This window comes from Alosa sapidissima, chromosome 2 (genome assembly GCF_018492685.1).
Source record: "Alosa sapidissima isolate fAloSap1 chromosome 2, fAloSap1.pri, whole genome shotgun sequence".
In the NCBI taxonomy this organism is placed as follows: Eukaryota; Metazoa; Chordata; class Actinopteri; order Clupeiformes; family Clupeidae; genus Alosa; species Alosa sapidissima.
The window spans coordinates 6765443-6786877 of NC_055958.1; the positions used below are offsets into that span (position 1 = coordinate 6765443).

A 21435-nucleotide genomic window follows, 5' to 3' on the forward strand; every position below is an offset into this window, starting at 1 on the left:
TGCTTTTCTACATGAATGGCTTATTTATATCGCATGACTACATCGTTTTTGTTTTTACACTGAAAGTTTGATGTGGACTGTCTTTGAGACCAGTGTTTTTTGTTATATTGACAGCCAGGGGGTAGAATGGCTCCACCTTGTCCCGTTGAGTCATAAAAGACCCATTGAGTGAACTCACTTCCACCTTGGCATGATGAAATAAGACATCTCTCCTCACAGTACTCCAGAGGCGTCACTGACGTTTGTCACTTTGGCACGTTACATCTTTCTTTCTCTTCCCTCCCCCCACCCCCTTCCCTGCAGCTGAAGAAAAATGAGGAGGAATAAAAACCACAAGCTTCTACTGAAGAGTTTGTGTGTTGAACACTGTTGAAGCCTGCACTGAGGAGAGGCCTGCCTGGCCAGCTCAGACCAGTCCAAACTACCACCACATCCCCACCCCCCCACCTACTAGACCTCGGGTCATTCATGGGAAAGAGACACATGGACCGCTTTTTCTCCACACACACACACACACACACACACCAACACTGCTGTATGTGGACGATGTGCTGATCAGAACTGTGACCCGGCTGCTTACTTGGGCTGGGCTGGGCTGGGTGTGTGTGTGTGTGTGTGTGTGGGGGGGGGGGTGGAGGGGGTGGAAAGGGGTGAGGAGGGCAGGGGGTCTGGGATGGTGACCTGGCTGTATTGATGGTACAATGTTGAATTCTGATGCCTTTGTGGAACGTGCTTAAGTATGTGCTGTTGGTCCACGTGCATGTCCGTTTGTCGAAAGGTGAACAAGTTCGAAGAGGCCGGCTGTCTGTCTGTCTGTCTGTGTGGATACATATACTGTACGTTTGTGTCTTTAGTGTGAATGTGTTTGTGTCTGTCTGGATTCATATGTGAAACTGTGTATGTCTTTTTTCCAGATCAGTGTCTACTGTACAAACAGACCCACTGTCCTATTCTCTTCTAATGCAGCCTCTGTGAGGAACTAACTGTGCAATATATTTCACTCGCAACTTGAATTGACCAATAGCAACTACTGTTTTTAGGTGTGCCACTTCTGAAGGTTCTCCTCAGCCACGCGTATTTGTTTCTGCTCGTTGGCTATATTTATGTCTGTAATCTATCACGCTCTCCTAACGAGGACAAAGAACTAAAATAGCCTGAAGCACATTCCTAAATAAGTTTTGCCTCTGTAGACAGCACTACTTTAGGTCGTTGTTTTCTTTTTTTACATGTGGTCTAACACAGAGACTAGAGCTAAGAGTTTGGATGCGGATGGACACTAAAGTGTTTTCATCAGGCCTTAGCAAGGGAGAGGGACAACAGGGATTGTTGTCGCTGTTGTTTGTGTTGTTTTTGTTGTTGTATTTGTTGTTGTTTTTGTTGTCGTTTGTCTTTCAGTTTGGAAATGATTTGTAATACTAATTGATTCATAGTACCTGTACGTATGACTGCAGTTCATGTGCTAGCCAAGCACATTGTTTTTAAAGGGACTTGCTAACTTGTCACCTTTGGGATGCATGAGGGACGATGTCTACAGCAAATCATTAATAAAGATTTATTTATTTTGAGTAACTCTGTTGCAGTGGTGTCTATCTATTATACAACAGCAAGACAAGATGATTTGGTAACACTTTATTTTAATGTGTCGCTGTTACAGTGTACCTAATTAGGTACAGTGATACAACCTGTGTAACAACATGTACTATCATTGTACTTGCATTATGTATGTAACCTACATATAGTTGTTACATTGTAATACTGAGTGCTTTTACAAAACTTTGCCAATTTGCCTAAATTTTCATCAGAGGCAAAGAGCTGACCTGAGACCTGCTGGATGGGGTAAATCTGGTTATGATGGATTTGATATACAAACCATTCTTAGCTCCAGTGAAGGCCTCATTGTCTTCAGTGTACATGTAACAGCTGTGCTGCTACAACCTTGTTACTCTTTGATACAGTGGAATAAACCTATTAAGTGTACCAGTTAATTACTTACATGTACATATGACATGTATGTTGTGTCTTCGATGTCTTGGAACCGGTCTACTAATTCACATGTACTGTGTGGTGTAACAGCAGACACGTCAATTACAGGATGTATATAATATGTACATGTAAGTACTTAACTGGTACACTTTATTTTAATGGGTTTATTCCACTGTATCAAAAGAGTAATAAATGTGTACCAACACAGTTGATACATGTACTACAGTATGTAGGGTAATGGCAGACATGTTCAAAGACACCAATGACACAACATACATGTAATTGTAAGTACTTAACTGGTACACTTCATTTTAATGGGTTTATGCCACTGTATCAAAGAGCAATAAGTGTGTACCAACACAGTTGATATATGTACTATGTAGTGAATTAGTACACCTGTTCCTAGACATCGAAGACATAACATACATGTCATATGTACATGTAAGTAATTAACTGGTAGACTTAATAGGTTTATTCCACTATATCAAAGAGTAAAAAGGTTGTAGCAGCACCGCTGTTACATGTACACTGAAGACAATGAGGCCTTGACTGGAGCTAAGAATGGTTTGTATATCAAATCTATCATGACCAGATTTACCCCATCCAGCAGGTCTCAGGTCAGCTCTTTGCCTCTGATGAAAATTTAGGCAAATTGGGAAAGTTTTATAAAAGCACTCAGTATTACAATGTAACAACTATATGTAGGTACCCACAAATACATAATGCAAGTACAATGATAGTCACCTAAGTCACCAAGTCATTAGATAAAGGAACAAACAGCAGTGGGAATTGCAATGAGCTTAGCCGGGATTTGCCTTCCTGTGACCTACTCATGAGTTAGGAAGTACAATAGAGCAGACCATGTTGTTTTGTTTTGTTTTGTTTAGCTTCTTAATTTGTCCCTGGCCCTTAATTTGCCCCATGCTGCAAATCTCATCTCTGCTGAAAATTCAGCCTAGCTCCACTTCCTGGTAACTGAACAATGTAACACACACCCTTGTTTTTTTTTCTCTTTTGTTTCTTACTTCCTCCTCCAAAACATATTAGCAGCATTTGTGTACTCAATGCCACAGCAATTCACACTGTTCTGAACGTTAAGGCCATCCAAACAGCATCATTTAAATGGAGTGATTTTTTTCTATTTGTCTGATGGCCTTTTCTGCAAGCACGGCTGGGGTAAAAGAGGTCTTTGAAATGAATAGACATCCATGCTTATGATGAAAATGAATTAAACGAATAAAAGGTCATTACCAACCCCCCACCCCCCCCCACACACACACCCCAGCGCTGGTAGAACGATCTAGGCCCGCGTTGCCATGGAAATGGGCCTCTCGGACGAGGCCACATTGTGGATCTGTCGGTGGCACCGCAGGTTGAATGGGTGCTTAAGGGATTTGGTATCATAAGGAGGCCTTTTGTGTGGCCCCTGCTCCAGAATGGGGTTGGCAGACACTCAGCGGTCAGCGGGCCTGAACGACTGAAAGAGATCACCGCCGAGGAGCTCTGCCCTTCCATTTGACACACAAGTGTCATTGAGCGGTCAGGTATCACCATGATAATAATACCTGCTCACTAAATGTATCCAAGGAGGACCAAGCCTCAAGTACGTCTGAGATCATTCGAGACGGGACCCCCCACCCCCACCCCCAAAAAACCCAAAATGTATAGAAGCTTTCAAAAGACAAGTTTGTTTTTTCTAGTGTGTTGCTGTCCAGGAGGACTTGTAGCAGCCTGTGAGTGTGGGCCTGTGGGCCTGCTGTGTCCTGGCTGCTGGCACCAGAAGATTGCTGTGCATTCAGGGGACGGAGTCTGGCGGACTGGCGTGCACCCTGCATGTCTACACTCTCAGTCTCCCACTGTTCCTCACCCCTCCGATCACTCCCTCTCGCTTCTGGGAAGGAACACAACAGAGCCTGTGTTGTGTGTGTGTTGTGTTGTTGTGTGTGGTGTGTTGGGTGTGTGTTTTGGAAAACTCGCTTTTCCTGGGCTGGTAAAAAAAAAAAAAAAAAAAAATGGCAACCCAACGCAAACCAATGACCTCACTTGCAACAGATATTTCCTCCCAAATCCTGATCGAGGTTAACCTCACATTTGAAGTCACGACACCCTAGGGACACCTCCAGCACAGCCTTACTCTCCACATCAAGCCCTGGGCCATGGTCATTTGGCCACACTTCAACCCTTCGCCCCCCTGAAGGCTGTACTCTAACTCCTTGGCATTTACTGAGATGCATCAGGTGTTCCTGAGGTGTGTTTGGGCACAGGGGGGATGACCTCATGCCCTCTTAATGGGCACCATTAATGCACTGGCACAAACAAGAGCTGGGGCACTCGAGCCAGGGGGCAGCAGCTACAGAGGTGGACTTGTTGACCGCTCATGAAATAAGAAAACAAACATATCCTACCACTGCAGTGTTTTTGAAGCACTTATGATATGCAGTGGAACTGTACAGCAAGTATTCACAAACACATAGGACTGTGTGTGTGTATGGAGGCATACCAAATGTCCAGCACAGTGTCATCTTGTTATTCTCTATCAGTTACTACAGTGTTGTGTTGGAGAGGCTCTGAGGGTTCACTTGGGGAAAATTAATTTTGTTAATAGTTAATCTGTTTGAACTTCCCCTCCTGGACTCTACGTTCTTTTTTAATTTATGAACTTCAGCAAACGAGCAAAGAAATTGCTTTTTCAAAGCAGGATCTATGTGGGAGCTTGTATAGGTTCTACAAGTTCTCTCATTAACGCTGCGTGAGGTTAGCTTAATAAATGTCCATTCTTTGGAATTGTATAATTAGACTTATTTATTATGAACAAAACCTGCCACACTAATGATATTAGCCAGGTCAACCTAAAAATAAGGGCCCAGTTATGACATTGATGCATATGCCTTCACAAAAGTCATTTTGAATAATTAAAAAATCTACGAATGATGTGCCACAGTTGATTGAGGACATCCTGCATTATAAAACACACAGTCTCTTCTTGTCTCCAGGTTTACTCTGGCCTGGGAAAAAGGAAAGGAAGGAAAGTGTGGGAGAGAGAGAGATGTCAGGGACTGAGGGAAGAAGGGAGGTAGAGAGAAAGAGAGGAGAGGGGGGAAAAATCAGCAGCAGCTTCCTGAACTTGGATCATCAATAATGGAGGATGCATCAGCAGGTCCCGATGGGGGCTTAGATTGCACTTCTGTGAGCGTTGCTAATGATACTGGGGAGAGAGAGGGAGGAGGCAGAGCAGCATCTCACAGATAGGAGCCCTGCCCAGCCCAGCCCACTGCTGTCCAGCCCCGACCAGCCCATCGTGGGAGGTAGCCGAGCCGAGGGGGAGTCCAGTGCAAAGAGGACCTGGGACAGCGCTGCTGGGACACGAGTTCGAGTGCAGGACAGGTGCTCGACACTGAGAATTTTCACAATAGTACCCACGCTTCTTTTTTCCGCGTGAATTTGAGGTTTCGTGGAAGAAAGTCAGGAAAGAAATTTGCATTGCTTTTTTGTTTGTTTTTTGTCTTTTTTTTTTCTTTTTGGGCCGGGACTTGACAGAAGTGGAACGATTCTCTCTCTCTCTTTGTTTTCTCCCCCACCTCTCCTCTCATCTTTTTTCTGAATCTTTTATTATTTTATTCTTTTCTTGTCTTTGTCCTGGCTCTATTCTGTCTCTCTCCTCCCTCTCACTTCTCTGTACATATACATACACACCTCCCTCACTCTCTCTCTCTCTCTCTCTCCCTCTGAGTGGAGCAGGAGGAAGGCGGGCGGTCCAGGAAGAGCAGTCAGAGTGCTCATAAGAGGTGGGGGCCAGAGACTAGGCTGCTGCTGCTGCTGCTGCTGTAAGCTTGGCCACACAGCTGCACACCAGTAGTAGCTCTTCTCTCTCTCTCTCTCTCTCTCTCTCTCTCTCTCTCTTACTTCAGTGTCTCTCGCCCTCTCTCTATTTCTCTCTCCCACTCCCTCCCTCCCTCACTTGCTCCCTCCTCCTCTCTCGGGTCTCTGTCGCGCTCTGCGTGCCTTGTGTGGAAAACATGGAGCCCAACAGTCCCAAGAAGATCCAGTTCTCTGTGCCACTGTTCCAGAGCCAGCTGGACCCGCAGGCCGCCGAACATGTGAGTAGAGAGAGAGAGAGAGAGAGAAGGTGAGAAAGAGAGAGAGAGAGGGGGATTGGGAATTCCTATTCCTCTCAGGATAATGGAGTGTGTGTGTGTGTGTGTGTGTGTGTGTGTGTGTGTGTGTGTGTGTGAGTGGTGGGGATGAGGGATTGGGCTCCTCTAGAGACCCACTCAAAAGGCTCTCTGCTTTGTTCAGTTTGCTGGTAAATCTATTTTGCAGTTTTGCAGCACATTATAGAGATTAGAGCTAATGGTAGTCTATGGCACAGTGTGGGGTGATTGTTGCTTTTGTGGGTGTTCTCTCTCTCTCTCTCTCTTTCTTTTGTTTGTTTGTTTGTTTCTTTCTTCTGTGTGTCAAGTGTTATAAGAAGGGGAAAAAAGACTCCTTGAGTATGTCCATTGATTATCCTCTGCTATTTTAGAAAAGTAAATGTTCAAACAGCACAAACCCCATACTGTCAGTGTACACACTGTGCATCATTGTGAAACTGTCATCAGCATAATAAGAAATGCTACACGCAAAGCGGCTGTTCTGACAGACACGGTGTGATGCTCTCTTTTATCTGAAGTGAACTTTTGCTGACGGTGGGACAACAACGAAGTGCTGGGGGGAAAAATTATGATGATGGTGGGTCAGTGGCCAATCAGCTTGGGGCCTGGCTCTGCTGACTAAGAGCGCCATTAGAACAGGCTCTCTCAGGCCTTTTCCTTTGTGCCTCATCAACTATATCACTGAACAGGCGTGAAAATGAAGTGAAAGGTTTCTTTTTTTCTTTTTTTTCATTTTCCTTTTTTTCCCCCCGCTGCTCTTCAAGCGCTTTTCCATTGATCGTGATGTCCTTGGTTGAGGATGAATCGGGGCTTTCTAAAATGAGATCATATCTTATTGGACATGTCGTGGACAGCATTGTAGTTCACTGCCCTTCCCCACTTATCTTCTCTGTCATTCAATTGACGTTCAGTCTGTGTATCATAAGCTTCACACACATGTGCATGCAGAGGCCTGTGGAAATTCTGAGAACGGAGTTTGCTCTGTTTCTGGGCAATATCCTGGCTTATCAGATTCTGGGGTAACAGTACACTTGGATAGTCAGCCCATAGAGACTTAACTGATCATCTGTTAAGATTCAAGTTGAGTATGAAAAATAGTTTTTGAACAATTTCTGAATATCACTTTAAAGAAATCCAACCCCTAACCATAACCCTAACCTTAACCATAAATTGTATAGCTAACACAGTGTCAACAGATATTTTGTTTATTATCTAAGCAGTTGTAGATGGTCTGTGTTGTGGATGGACTATACGAATAAAGTGTGGCTGATTCTGCTATCAGGTTTGAAATAGTGAACACATGCTTTGTCTAGTGTTGTGGATGATGTTTGACAGGATCATGGTGACTTAATGGAAGTGACTGCTTATCAAATATAATGAAAAATAAAATCTCTCTGTCCTTCTAGATCCGGAAGAGAAGACCCACACCTGCCACCCTGGTCATCTACAATGATCCACATGCAGCTGGTGAGACTGATCTAGTAATCTGTACATGCATTAAGTTAGAAGGGCAACGCTGAAAGAAATTATCTGTGAAATTTCAATTTTCACACCAGAGAGACATTTAGAACAAGGTTAAGAGACACTTAAGGCAGACATTTCATACCATATTGCCTCATTTATTGCACTCATGACATTATGAGTTCTGTTTGAAATCATTTGTGATTGGCAATTTAGATCGTGATTAGTTTGACAGAATTGGAATGCAGGGCTTGAATATGAATTTGTTTCCCATCAACATAATTACTACAAATGAGCTCTGCTAATGTTGGTAAACTAAGACTAACGCACTCTTCTCATACGCTGCTTCAATCAAGGATGTTTTTTTTTTACATTCACAGGCATTGAGACAAAGACATTTCAAAACATGACCTTAATGTTTAATCAGTAGTGTGTGTGATGATGCAGGGGAATGTTTTGTCTCGTGCTGTGAGCCACCTGAGGGATGGGTGGTGGGACGGGGTGGGGGGTGGCTGAATTCACTAGAGATTCAGTGTTCTGTCATCTAACCTTGAGTGCAGTGTAGCGTGTGTGTGTGTGTGTGTGTGTGTGTGTGTGTGTGTGTGTGTGTGTGTGTGTGTGTGTGTGTGTGTGTGAGAGAGAGAGAGAGAGAGAGAGAGAGTGTGACGTTGGGATTGCCGGCCGGTATCAGCACAAACATCCCTCCATGCAGCATCATCATATGGTGTCAGTGGGTTGGCGGCAACTCCAACAACGCAGCCACCGCAGAAACGCCACCACCCTTTTCACAGTCCTCCACATCCACACCCGGAAAACTGTACAACTGAGCAACTCAGTGTTCTGCCCTTTACACCCCATATCATCAACCATTTTGTAGCAGAATTGTCAGTACTCATCAGGTCCTTTTAAAGTAACATCTGTTACACACTAAAGAGCTAAAGACACACTGGCTATAATCTACTTGTTTTCAAGCGAGCTCAGCACATATTCTGGTGCTAAACAATGCTGAGGCCAGTTTTTGTCTTTTTTCCTCTCACAATTTCCTTGTACAGCTATCATTTAACATGCAAGATGACTATGAGTCGGTATGTGACAATGTGAGATTATTTTAAACAGGACAGAAAAACGGCTCCAACCAAAACATCTCAACTCTAATTACCTTCACTTATAATGGTGTGCTGTCATTCGTGACAGTTGTGACAGGCCTAACCATTGTATAAATCAGACGTGGTAATCTAACAGCCAAAGTTGGGCAATGAATACATAGATAGATTTAGATCATGTTTATTCTTTGAAGTAACTTTCTCTGGCTTGTTGTTGGAACTGCCCATCAAACATGTCCATCAAATAAGTGCCGCTCTCTCTCATTGGTATCAGCTAAGCTGTGAATCAGCAGGGGCAGTGTTTACCCACTAGTCATCCTGTTGTCTGTGTCTGTGTTTGAAGAATTGCCAACAGAAGCGAGCCCTATTATCCACCCACTAGTGTGCAAATACAGTTTTGAGATGGGTCTCATTGGCCTCTATGGCCTATCGTCTGTAAGGAAAGTTGGTCCAGTTCTCCTCCCCTCAGCTAACTCCTTTTCCCTCCAGGCGTTTGTGTTTATACCACACTCCCTCCAGAGCCAAAGCGCTAGGCTATAATACCCCCATCCTTATGTAATTGCTGCCAATGGGACCTCTAGTGCACCAGAGCCAGTGATTATTTCACTCCAATGCAGAATGGAGCTCTGTGAATTGTTCGCTCTCCAAACCCTTGGTTGTTTCCAAAGCGTTATTTCTTTTTCCCTCCTTGGGTCTTAGTTTTCCGAGCTGTGCCCGGCCTGCTGTATGTTAGCTGGCAGTGCACCCGCCATGGATAGATGTATTTGAGGCATCAGCCTGAAATGTGTTTATTTTTCACTACTCCAGGTCCTGATTGGGCTATAGTGTATGTGTGCGCTGGTGAGGTTCTCACACACATAGGGGCTCATTGGACTGGTGTGGCTGGGTGCTTGGAGTGGTGGACTGGGGCTTATTTTCCTCTTTTTTTGGACGTGAGTAGTAGGGGGTGTGCGTGGGAGCGCCGTACAGAGCAGCATTCAAACAACAAGCAGTCCTTTGTCCAGCTGGTATTTCTCCCTCACCCAATCCCGAGAAAAAAAAGGGTCCATTTCTGTAGATTCACAAACGTTTGTGTCACATGGCTGCTCTGTGACGTGACACACACTCTCTGAGAGATTTCTTTACAGTTCTCAGGGAAGGGCTCTGAAAACCCAGCAGCTTGGATGCATTACCCCCGGTGCTCCTGATTACTATACGACACACTGAAGCCTTTCCAAACCTACAGGCGCTGGTAGCTGCTGCTCTTTCACAACACTTCTCAGTTAATAACGTCCGCATGTGTGCAGGCCTACTTCAGATTGGTGTCCTGATGAAGTCAAAGTCATAAAACAGGCCCCTTTGGCAAAGTCGTGTGTATAACAGGTTGCTGTGTTCTTTTTTCTCAGCTAGCCGTGTCGCCGCTCGCGGTTTAATCAGGCCATAAACAGGCTCGTTCCTTAGGCTTCCCTGAGCGACTGGAGTAGCTATAAAAGATGAAGCAGGAGCTGTTCAGGAAACCAGGGACCCTTCAGAGGGTTTCTTTCCTGGTTTCACTGGAAGCTGCTTGTAAGGGAAGCGTCATCATTTCCCGCTTTTCCTACTGCTTATGGACATGTTAGTCATGGATGGATCACTTTCACCCATATTTCTACCCATGTTTCCCCTACTTTTATAAGGGGTTTTGTTGTGGAGCCTAACCAGTGGCCAAAGAACTTGCTAGTGTCCTTTTTCCTCCCTTAGAGATTTAATGATGATTATTTCCATCAGTGATGACAAAGTTTTCCATTAAGTCAAAACAGGCATAATTTTGGGATGGTTTAGTCTTGGCCGGAAAATCCCATCACACGGTTTCACATAATGTAGTCTATGTGTCAACAAATCATGGTTATGTAACCACAAGCTCTCTGCAGTTGTGTAACCTCTGCACTTGCAAACATAAAGTCAATGAGTATAAGTGTGTTTACAGTATAAAGCAGACTTAAAGAATATAAGTTCAACTAAAGGAAATTACCATTGCTTGTCTTTTTTGTCAGACGCATCTCTGCAACAGTAATTCACTAAAGGGCGTTAAGGCTGAGAGAATGATCAATGCAGTGTGTTCTGGGTCTAAATCTCTGGAGAATGAGTCTGACTATCTATCTGACAGAGTTCTCCCTAAATCTGAAGTCTTTCTTTTTCACATTCCCAAAGTCAAAGATCATGGTTCAGACTAGGAGGTTGCAATTACACATTAAGTGAGGGGCATGATGTCTTGAGGGGCATGATGTCTTCAGTTTAGTTACAGCTTCAGGGAGTCTGTTTTTTTTACCATGCTAGCTGTCTCTGTTGTTAAATGGATACTATGTTTTTAGATCACAGTCACAGATGATTCACCTGGGCACTATACAAGCATGACTAAGCAGGTTATGATCTTGGTGGAAATGTTGCGTCTGCAGAACCGGGACCCTGTTGTCTGACTGGACAGGCCGATTTCGTTAGATATATCCATGTGAACACTCAGACAGGAAATGGCCAGGATGAGTCATACATGTGTTTGTTTGTTTCTATAGATGATAAACAGACACCCAGTGGCCAGGGAGAGGTATGTTGATCTCTCACGCAATGTGCTTCATGTTATTTCATTTTCTGTAACTTGCATGCCTTTATGAAATATTATAAAAATACAGATTTGAATAAGCATTTTAAATGTGTTGAAATCTATTTGCATACAGCATATGTAAATATGGTAGGTCATGTTTTATGTTCCTTTCAACTGCCTTCGTTTTTTTAGTTCAAAGGCAGACAAAGTCCCTGAAAATGAGACAGAGACAGAGGCAGAAATGTGTACATGAGCTGAATGTGAGAGAGCGGCCTCATTACTGCAGTGCTCACTGCTCTCTCCCGAGTGCCGACACAGGACTCGTATCACATTTTCCCACTGAACCTCACCGTGTGCCTCACTAACTGGCCCACAGACGTGTGTGGTTGCATTAAAGGGCGATCACACTGACACACCTTTTTTTCACCTCGGGGCACTCAAATTCAACTGTTTACCGTTTGGAACAATGCAACTGACCAATACACCTTGACATTTGAGTGTGATGTAAGCAGAAAACAAAGTGATGCTCCTACAAACGCAAGGACTCAAAAAAATAGTAAAAAGTAAAAAAAAGTAAAAAAAATAGTGAAAGTAAAATAACTTTTGAGTTTTTTTGTTTGTTTGTTTTCAACAATGGGTTATTAGTTTAGCTACCTGTATATTAAGCCATGCAAAACATGTACACAATTCTATCTCATGCATATCTCAACACTCACTACTTTGTAATACTTGCGTTTTGAAGGTAAAAAAGTGTGTTCATGTGAACGCCGCTCTAGGCCGAGTTATATAGCCTGAGCATTAGACTGGTCTGTGGTGTGGTATGGAGGATGCTCTCTCTCTCTCTCTCTCTCTCTCTCTCTCTCTCTCTCTCTCTCTCTCTCTCTGATGCGGTTGTCATTGATTATCTGAGAGGGACAGAGCTCCTGAAATAGTGTTGGATGGGGTTGAGGGATGAGGGATAGGGATGGGGGAGGGGGGGGGGGGGGTCGGTGAAATCAGATCTGTGCTCTCATGCTGTTCTTTTCCATTCTCTCCTCACTGCTGCCGCCAACCCGGTAGGCTCCCGGCACACAGCTCTCCCCTGCACAGAGGAAGCAAAGTGTTTACACGCCGCCCACCATGAGAGGTGCTCTTCACACACACACACACACACACACACACACACACACACACACACACACACACACACACACACACACACACACACAGACATACATACATACATGCATACATACATACAAGCATATACACTTGCATGCACATACCTACACAAGTATACATGTGCAGACATGTATAAACACACATATACACACACAGACACAAGTATACATATTGGCATGCATAAACACAGACACTCAGGCACATAAATAAATACTCTCTTACAAACACATATTTGTGTCAGTGCATACATCCACACTCACACCTACATGCACACATGCATATGTAAGCTATACACCCACCCCTATACATGTAAACAAATAGATTTACATGCACCAATTATCCACACATACATAAATATTCACACAGACCCAAACCAACAGTACATGCTGTCAGGATTATGTATGATTATGCGCATGCATACATACAAACACACGCACACACACATACACACAGACACACACAAAGGGACATAGTACAATGCAACATCTTTGCTAGGCTGCCTCATACACACTCAGGTATTTTATGTCGAGCCTATCTCTGTGCTAACTTTTAAAAACATTTGGTTGGCTGCTGGCATCCTACATTTGATCAGCCTCATTTGCCCCTTGAGTTTGTCTATTTCTGTTCCAGCATCTCCCGCATCTCTTAACATTTTGTTTGGCCTCATTTTTTTATTATGCTGAAGTTTTACTTTCTAAAACTCCACTCTTAATGAGTAGTTTGCAGGAAAGTGTTTGGTGCATGCTTCTTACCAAAGGGGAAGCAGAAGACGTCTTAGTATGTTAGCATTCCAAATAAGGAATCAACACTGTTAGGACACAGTTGTTTACAGAAGAAATACAGATGTCAAATATTATAGACTCAAAGATTTATCTCTCTAATTCTCCTGGAATTAGAATGGACCATGTTTTTAATGGCACCACTGAGGCTGGACTGTCAGACTGCACGGCACATCTTGGAAATCACAGAGATGAGCGCAGAGGTCAATGGACGTCGTTGGAAAATGAAGCGAAATCTAGCCCGCACAAATGGCACATGTTCTCAAATCTGCCTCACCATTATAAATGCATCATGCCTATTGCATCATGGGATCTCAAGTTAATGAATGTAGAAAACAAATTTTCTATTAGTGGTCTGTTGATGTGGTTGGTTGTGCAAGGAAAAAGGGCAGAACACTCTCACTCGAGGGGAGTCTTGGCTCGCAGTGCTGGTACCAGTGCCAGCTGTCAGAATTTTAAGACGATATGAAACAGCACAAAATGGCCGATTTGCTGACTCATGGCCAAGGCATTTCCTGTAATGGACGTGCTAAATACACATTAGCTTCTGCTATTGATCTAGGATCCTTCCAGTGCGGCCCCAGCTTTCAAATGGACAGGCAGCCGTCGGAGCAGTACTCTCTGTAATGAGTGACCACTCAGCATCCTTTCAAATCTCATTAAGTACATCGGCACTCATCCCATCCCACCAAGGGCGGTGGTGGTGGTGGGGTTGGGCTTGTGGATGTCTGTCTGCTCTGCTGCCTGCTGTTGACTTTACACTGCTCACCTTACAGAAGTGCAGGACTCACAGGTCAGCCAGGAGAGTTTACTGAGGCTAAGACAATCCCCTTGGAATGACTGATCTCAGTTATTTACAGAAGAAAACAAGTTGCATATTCACAGTTTCCTAGTCCATTCAAGCATATCCTACAATATTTACATTCATTTTTACTTACTGTCACACACACACACACACACACACACACACACATACACACACAAAATTCAACAAAACACAGATGAAGGAAGATGCCTTCTTGATAACCCTGCTGAAAAGATCACAAAGGCTGCTCTGTTGGTGATGTTTTTTGCCCACAAGGGTTATTTTGTTGATGATTTTTTTTTCTGATGTTATACAGACTTTGTGGCTTCGTTGTTGATTGGCCACTGTGAGAAATCACCTACCTATATAGTACAAGGAATTTAATCCCTCTCTCTTACAAAAAAAAAAAAAACACAAATCCACAGCAATTCAGAGTAGAGGTTTACTGTGCAGTGGTAGTATACTGTGTGCTTTCTCTGAGAAGTCTAGTCCATGACTTATTCAAACACTGGAGTTGGCCCTCAGTGAGAACACGCTGATCACATCCTTTTCCTTCAGGGTGATCAAGCTCCTTTTCCGTGGTTCAGCTGGATAAATATTCTGCTTTAAATCAGCCCTAAGGTCATGGATTTGAGTGTTCCGTACTGTGAATGATATTATCATCCATGCTTGTTGTATCACTTTAGATAAATTACAAGTATTTGTCAGTGAATGTGAATATACTCCGAATAAAATGGGGCATGACTGTTCACATGCTTGACCCCCTGTGTCATGCGTTGACATTTAATAGTATTTAACATGTATCGTCCTTGTAAGGCATGGTCATAGACCATGATGGGCGAAACCACTCCAGGCAGTGACGTAGTTGGCAGTGACGTGGTTGGTGTGTGTCTGTGTGTATCTGTATGTATCTGTGTGTGTGTATTAGTGTGTGGGTTGCCAGTGTGTGTGGGAAGTTGTAAAAGGTCACCATTGTTAGTTTATTTACAAGCGTGTTATGATTAACAGATGTGCCACCACAGACTGTGCGAGTGTATGAGTGTGGTTTCGTGTTGGGTGTTTTTAGGTTACAATATGGATGTGCGCTTTCCGTGTGTATCGTGCTTTTGTTTTTCTTAAATTGTGTTGCTTCCTTTGCGAGGGCCTTTTTTACATATCTTTTTCCCATTCTATGCATCACACAGCTGACATTTGTCTCCCACGAGGGCTCATATGTAATCCTGACCTCTTATCGCTTCATCTGATACCCAATGAATTCAGCTTCATCAGCATTATGCAATTGTTTTTAGAAGATTCCAGCATTCTGTGGACCGTGACTTTCATAAGCAGTAACCTTGCCATACTGTTAGTGTTTTGTGTGTATCTCAGCAGTATACTCTGTCCGCGTTCTGATACCCTTCTTGTAACAAATGAGGGTATGAATGCCCATAGGAAGAAGCTGTGGCTAAATTAGTTACATGCAGCAATTTATGCCACAGATGGAAACTTGCATAGTGTAACCATAGTGGACTGTTTTGAATTATTGGTAATTAGAAATATTCCTGCCTCTGAGGCATGCAGTACCACTTGGACCCTCAACAGCACATCAGCTGGAAATATGTCCACTGGAGACTACTGCTGGAGAGCTCTGCTTAGAAACAGCAGAGTGTGTAAAAAAAAAGAGTGTATGGGGGGAGGGGGGAAGGGGGGTAGAGCGGGGGTGGAATGGCGGGGGTGCTGGGATGGGGTGCACTGTTTAGATGTGGGCTGACAGCCCCTGTGTGTGTGTGTGCGTGTGTGTGTGCGTGTGCGTGTGCGTGTGCGTGTGTGTGTGTGTGTGTGTGTGTGTATGTCTGTGTGTCTGTCTGTGTGTCTGTGTGTGTGTGTGTGTGTGTGTGTGTGTGTATGTGTGTATGTTCGTGTGTGTGTTTGTGTATGTGTGTGTATGTTCGTGTGTGTGTGTGTATGTTCGTGTGTGTGTGTGTATGTTTGTGTGTGTGTGTGTGTACCTGTGCCGTCTCTCCCCCTCTGCTCACTGGAGCGCAGAGCTGCAGTTGGTGGTGGAGCAGCATTTTCAGAGGCAGGAGCAGCGGCAGGAGGCGGGACTCGCCGACAGCCCTGAAACGCCCAGCCCAATCACAGCACAGCGCTACGGCAACAGCGCCGCCGCCCCACCGTGGTCCAACCACAACTGCCCCGAGCCCAATGGCAATGACACGCGGGTCAGCCAACCCCTCGGCACACAGGGCGACCCGGGCGATAGCCCTGCTGCTGGGGGTAAGTCCAGTCCCGGCCCCCTGGTCACCCCAAAGGACCTCCATCACTCTCACCTGCATGACTGAGGAAAACTATCTGTCCAGCTCGTCTGTGACATGTAGCTATGCCCATATGAGTCATAAGAGAAAAATGTTCTTGAATAGAACATGCTGTGTTTGTCTATTGAAAACTGCATTGTTGAACATGCAGTTGAAGACGGTATGTTCTATACTGGGAGTATTAGTGGACACAGCAACTTTCCTCTCATCTTTACATTGTTCATCCCCTAGTTGTACATTGTCCAAAGAACTCCCTCTCCTATGCATGTTAGAAAGTGGGAAAGTTCAGGTTGAGAGCGAAAACGTACCACAGAGTGTTTGCCCCATCTAGGGCCCTGAGGCTGACTCTGCAGACTTCCTTTTCCGGGACAACCTCCTGGTCGAGGAACTCTGCTGTAAATTGTCCAGACGCTAAACACACAGCATACCAGGATGAATGGCCACTTCCTGACGGTGGACTTTTCCCCTCTGCTAAATGTAGATTCGATTTCCACGCTCCGCGCTCCACGCTGGCTCTTAGAGGGCAGCAGAATAGCTGAGCGGAGTGTGCTACAGAGTTTAGCCTTCAGTTGATGTGGGCCAGGTGTGGTCTTGGTCTACACAGTGTCTGGATGTCCCCCTCTCCGAGTTTAAGAGCAAAAGGACACACAAGACAACTGAATGCATGTAGTCACTGTCCTCTGCTGTCACTGTATACAACAACATGAGTCCACAGAGAGTGGCTGAGCCTGAGGCGGATCAGTGCCAGAACTGGGCCACACGTGGACCGGATCTGAGTCTGGGTCCATACCAGACTCAGCTGTTCTCTGGGTTGTATATTGAACACTCACGGTGTGTTGTGACTGGACTTGGCTAATCACCTTGTTTGTTGTCTCTCTCTTTGTCGTTGTTGTTGTTGTGGTTATTGTTTGTGTTTGTCGTTATTGTTATTATCATTTTATTTTTCCTTTTACGTATATTTCCATGCAGGAGAGTCACCAGAGGCTTCAGAGTGTCAGCAGAAAAACTTGTCAAGCCCCTCAACAATTTCTCGATAACCTCCCACTAGCATCTTCACTCTGTATCTGGACTTTTACTTTCCTCACTCTGACCGAAGCATTTGACTGATTCCCTCCTACAGTAACTTATAGCACACACACAATAATCACAATACATTGTAATCTCCGTAGACTCCATAGAGTGTGCAATCCATAATCCTCCATCCAACAATTCTCTGGCTGTACATTCAACCTCTATTAGCTTGTTGAATATTTTCTACTGCTTAAATTAGACACCAAAATGAGTTTTCATTTATTTATAGCTGTCTGTTAGAGGTGTTCATCAGGCACTTTTAACTCTGCATACTCTCTCTGTCAGGCCAAAAATATGTGCAGCATATTTTCTGCAACATGCCGTATCACGCATTTCTTTGTTGTGTATTTTTGTTTAGCATTCAGTTATGGAATGATTGATTGCAGACTCTCTTGAAAATATTGGAAAAGAAATAAAGAGATAACTATTTTAATGGCTTGAATCTATTAACTGCTGGGTATCTGTCTATTATGTTTTTTATACCAAGATTTGCATTTGTTTTCTGATTTTCCATTGTTGTTTATAACATATTCAATTATGTAAATAAATATATTTATCAAGAGTAAGATTATGCAGTACATGTAGTAGGCAAGTACTTACACTGTATTAAATACAAATAGATTGTGTAGTTGTGATTATGAAGATTGTTTGTGGGGAAAGAGATGGTCGTGTGGCTTTGACATGCTGATTCTGTCTGTGTGTTAAGACAGAATCAGAATAACAGAAAAAAAGAAAAAAACAGAATAATCTCAATATTAGTAAAGTTAAAGTAGTCTGTTAGCTGAGCTAGCACGGTGTTGTTCTCATTCATGTAACATTAATGCCATGTCAATGCTCTGCAAATGCGACCATCATGAGTGTGGTGACCTGTGTCCTTTGGCAGAAAATGAGCTGCCTCACTGTGAAAGGTGAGAGAGGTCAAGAAAGGTGACTCTGGTGGCCAGATCCCTCGGCTTGAATTCATAGTGTGTGTGTGTGTGTCCTGTCTCTCTACAGGGAGAGAGCATCAGAGCGACAGCCATGGAGCCCGTGCAGTGGAGGACAGGGACACCGCGCACTCCCACCCAATCCCAGCCTCGCTGTCCCGGCAGGGCCTGTCTCACCTCGACCCGCTGTCTGAGTCCGAGGAGCTGTCAGCGGTGGGAGGTCCACCGCGCCGTAAAGACACACCCTACCAGCACCAGCCCCCCTTCACCCCAGGTAAGATGCCCACCTGGCCAGCTAATATATCTGCTTATTACATGGCTCTTCATAATGCTGCAGAATGCTCCATTCACTTGATGAATGGAGAATGGTCTGATATTTCTCGATAACAGACCGTCGCTAAGTATAACAGACTGCTGTCAAGGAAAATGGGTTGCCATGTTCCTGCAATGGAATTTCATTCAAAAGTGAAAACAGACCGTTGAGCTGTGTTCTAAAGAATGTTTGATCCAAGTTCAGCGTGTGTTGCAAACTATTTGTTTCTCAGCAAAAACCACAATGAAACGGTACGCCCTGTCGGGACTTATTTTCCGATAATGACTGGCGTTCTATACATTATCCCTTATGTATCACACTCACCTACAGACTAATATATCTGGGTAACACACTCACCTGCCCAGTTAATATGGGTAACTCACATGCCCAGTTAATATGGGTAACTCACATGCCCAGTTAATATGGGTAACTCACCTGCCCAGTTAATATGGGTAACACACTCACCTGCACAGCTAATATACCTGAGTAACATGCTCACCTGCCCAATCTTGGTAACCTGCTCAAATGTTGTCTCTTGCCAACATACTTACCTGTCCATTTTGGGTATCTTGGCAACATGCTTACCTGCTCAACTGCACCTTAGTAAATGTACTTGCCCAGTCAATCAATCTTGGGTTCTCCAAGCTAGTCTTCAGCACATTTTGTTCTGACAGCCACATACACGCATCTGTTGAATCCTGGAGGTGCTGGTGTTGCACGGAAGCAGCTAGCTTTGGCCAGAGTCCAGGCTATACTATGTGTGTGATACTATGTGATCAGTCAGAGGATCAGGCTGGGTTTCTAAGACTCAAATGTATCTGAATTGTATCAAATCAAACTGGGTTTCTAAGACTCAAATGTATCTGATATTTGACACAATATAAATGTGTTATTATGTATCATTTATGCTTATGATGGATGTTCTGTGGGGATGACCAGGGATGTTTTTTTTAAAAATCCGATACCGCATGGTGCAGTCCACCTCACCGAGATCACAGAATTCATAGTTTACCCACCTCTTATTTTACCACTACATCCCTGGGGATGACAACTGGTTATTAGGAGATCTCAGTAAATCAGATAGTCTTTTAGTTTAGAATTGATCAAAACCAGGCTCAATAGAGTGAATTGGTTGACTTAGTTTTCAAATTGCTCCCTCCTTTTACTGTAACCAAGAGCAAAAAAGGGAGATAAACAACATGGTGGACTGCCAGTGTGTCTACACACCAGATGGTCTGTTCCTGTGAAAGCGCACATGTGATCCCAAAAGACTCCCCTCAGTGACACACTGTGCTCTCCCTCTCCCTCTCCCTCAGCACATTTGTTTACACCCTCCATATACATCATAAGCATCATGCGTCGCAAACACCTCCTTATGTTGCCATTGCATGGAAGTTCTGATCACAGTGAAGAGACACAGACACAGTCCCCAGGCAATAAGCCCTTTTAACTGTTATTAACCCGAGATTCAGTCCAGCTGAAGTATTGACTGACTTACCAGTAAATGTGTTTTATCTTCAGCCATTTTTTGTTTCAGATTGGATCTTTTATGTCTAACCATGCTAGCTCTCAGTGTTGCATGCAGGTTTCTTGGTGTTTTATGCCCGCAACGTTGTCTTCAAGGCAGCGCTGCCTGGAAGGCGCAATGGTTAGGCATGGGTTAAGGTTTGGGTTTGGGTTAGGGTTAGGTTAAGGTGCCTTTAAGTCGACAGTGGCAGCGTTGCCTGGAAGACGACGTTGGGGGCATAAAACACCATCGAGCTGCACGCAGTAAAGGACCAGGCTGAGGAGGGTGGATATGGTGGGATGCTTTACTCTTGTACTTATCAGAGGATTCCACAGTTACAGGGTCCTGTTGTCTTCTTCCACCTCTACTGTCCATCTGTATCATTTATGGTGTGCTGTCATGTCCTACTGTACTCTCATTCTCTCTGTCTTGTTCGTCCTGTGCTGACCCTGTGTCCTACTTTAGCTGTCATTCTCGTCATTCTCTCCCTCCCTCTCTCTCAATTTAATTCAATTCAATTCAAGGTTGCTTTATTAGCATGACTATAAGTAAGTACAGTGTTGCCAAAGCACAATTAAAACAGCATAACAATTAGAACATTGACAGCATTAAGGGAAACAGTAACATGTTGCATGAAAAATTGCGTGTATACCCTCACTTTCTCTCTTTTTCCACACACACACAAACACACACACACACACACACACACACACACACACACACACACACACACACACACACACACACACACACACACACACGGGCAGCAAACACATTATAATACATTGGATTAAGTACAGACATTAGGTCGGGCATTGTGGCAAAGTGTCCGACTCACCGTCCCTCATGTCGTGGCAAGCTGTAACGTATTTTGCAGCCAGCGGAGCAGTCAGTCCTTCTCCTAGCAGGTGGGCCAATTTATCACAGTCTTTCAGGGAGCTAAAATTTGGGATTTTATTTGAGAATTGTAAAAAATATCCTTTTCTAATCTGTTCAAACTTTGGACAGTATAGGAGAAAGTGCATCTCTGTTTCAACCTCACCAGTTGTACAGTGACCACAGAGCCGCTGCTGTTTGGGAAGCCATGCTTTTTTGTACCGGCCTTTCTCTATGGCAAGGCTGTGGTCACTTGTACTTGGTCTGTATTTGGTAAGGATCTGTCTCTGCTTTGTATCTCTGATGGTGGAGAGGTACTCTGCCAATTCTCTCTCTCTCTTTCTCTTATGATGTCCTCCTGTGTGGCACTTTCAGGAGTGAAGCAGCTGAAGACACAGACGCAGTCCGAGATGCCCTTCCCTGAGGAAGATGAGGCCCTCAGCGAACA

General features: G+C 44.2%; 2 protein-coding genes across 3 annotated transcripts in view; both read left to right on the forward strand.

Moving 5' to 3' along the window:
• Window positions 1-1569, forward strand: part of itprid2 (ITPR interacting domain containing 2) — a 46666-nt gene extending 45097 nt beyond the window's left edge. Inside the window, 1 exon segment of the mRNA XM_042067297.1 lies at window positions 304-1569. The gene's annotated coding sequence lies outside the window, so the exon portion shown is untranslated.
• A 4321-nt stretch (window positions 1570-5890) lies between these two features.
• Window positions 5891-21435, forward strand: part of ppp1r1c (protein phosphatase 1, regulatory (inhibitor) subunit 1C) — a 17020-nt gene continuing 1475 nt past the window's right edge. Inside the window, exons 1-7 of one of the 2 annotated variants that reach the window (XM_042067692.1) lie at window positions 5891-6080; window positions 7541-7601; window positions 11227-11258; window positions 12315-12381; window positions 16026-16256; window positions 18362-18565; window positions 21363-21435. The exon at window positions 21363-21435 is cut by the window's right edge and continues 1475 nt beyond it. In XM_042067692.1, the coding sequence (XP_041923626.1) occupies window positions 6000-6080; window positions 7541-7601; window positions 11227-11258; window positions 12315-12381; window positions 16026-16256; window positions 18362-18565; window positions 21363-21435 (749 nt within the window). In that variant the 5' untranslated portion in view covers window positions 5891-5999. The remainder of the gene's footprint in view (window positions 6081-7540; window positions 7602-11226; window positions 11259-12314; window positions 12382-16025; window positions 16257-18361; window positions 18566-21362) is intronic. The other variant, XM_042067700.1, reaches the window with a different exon arrangement.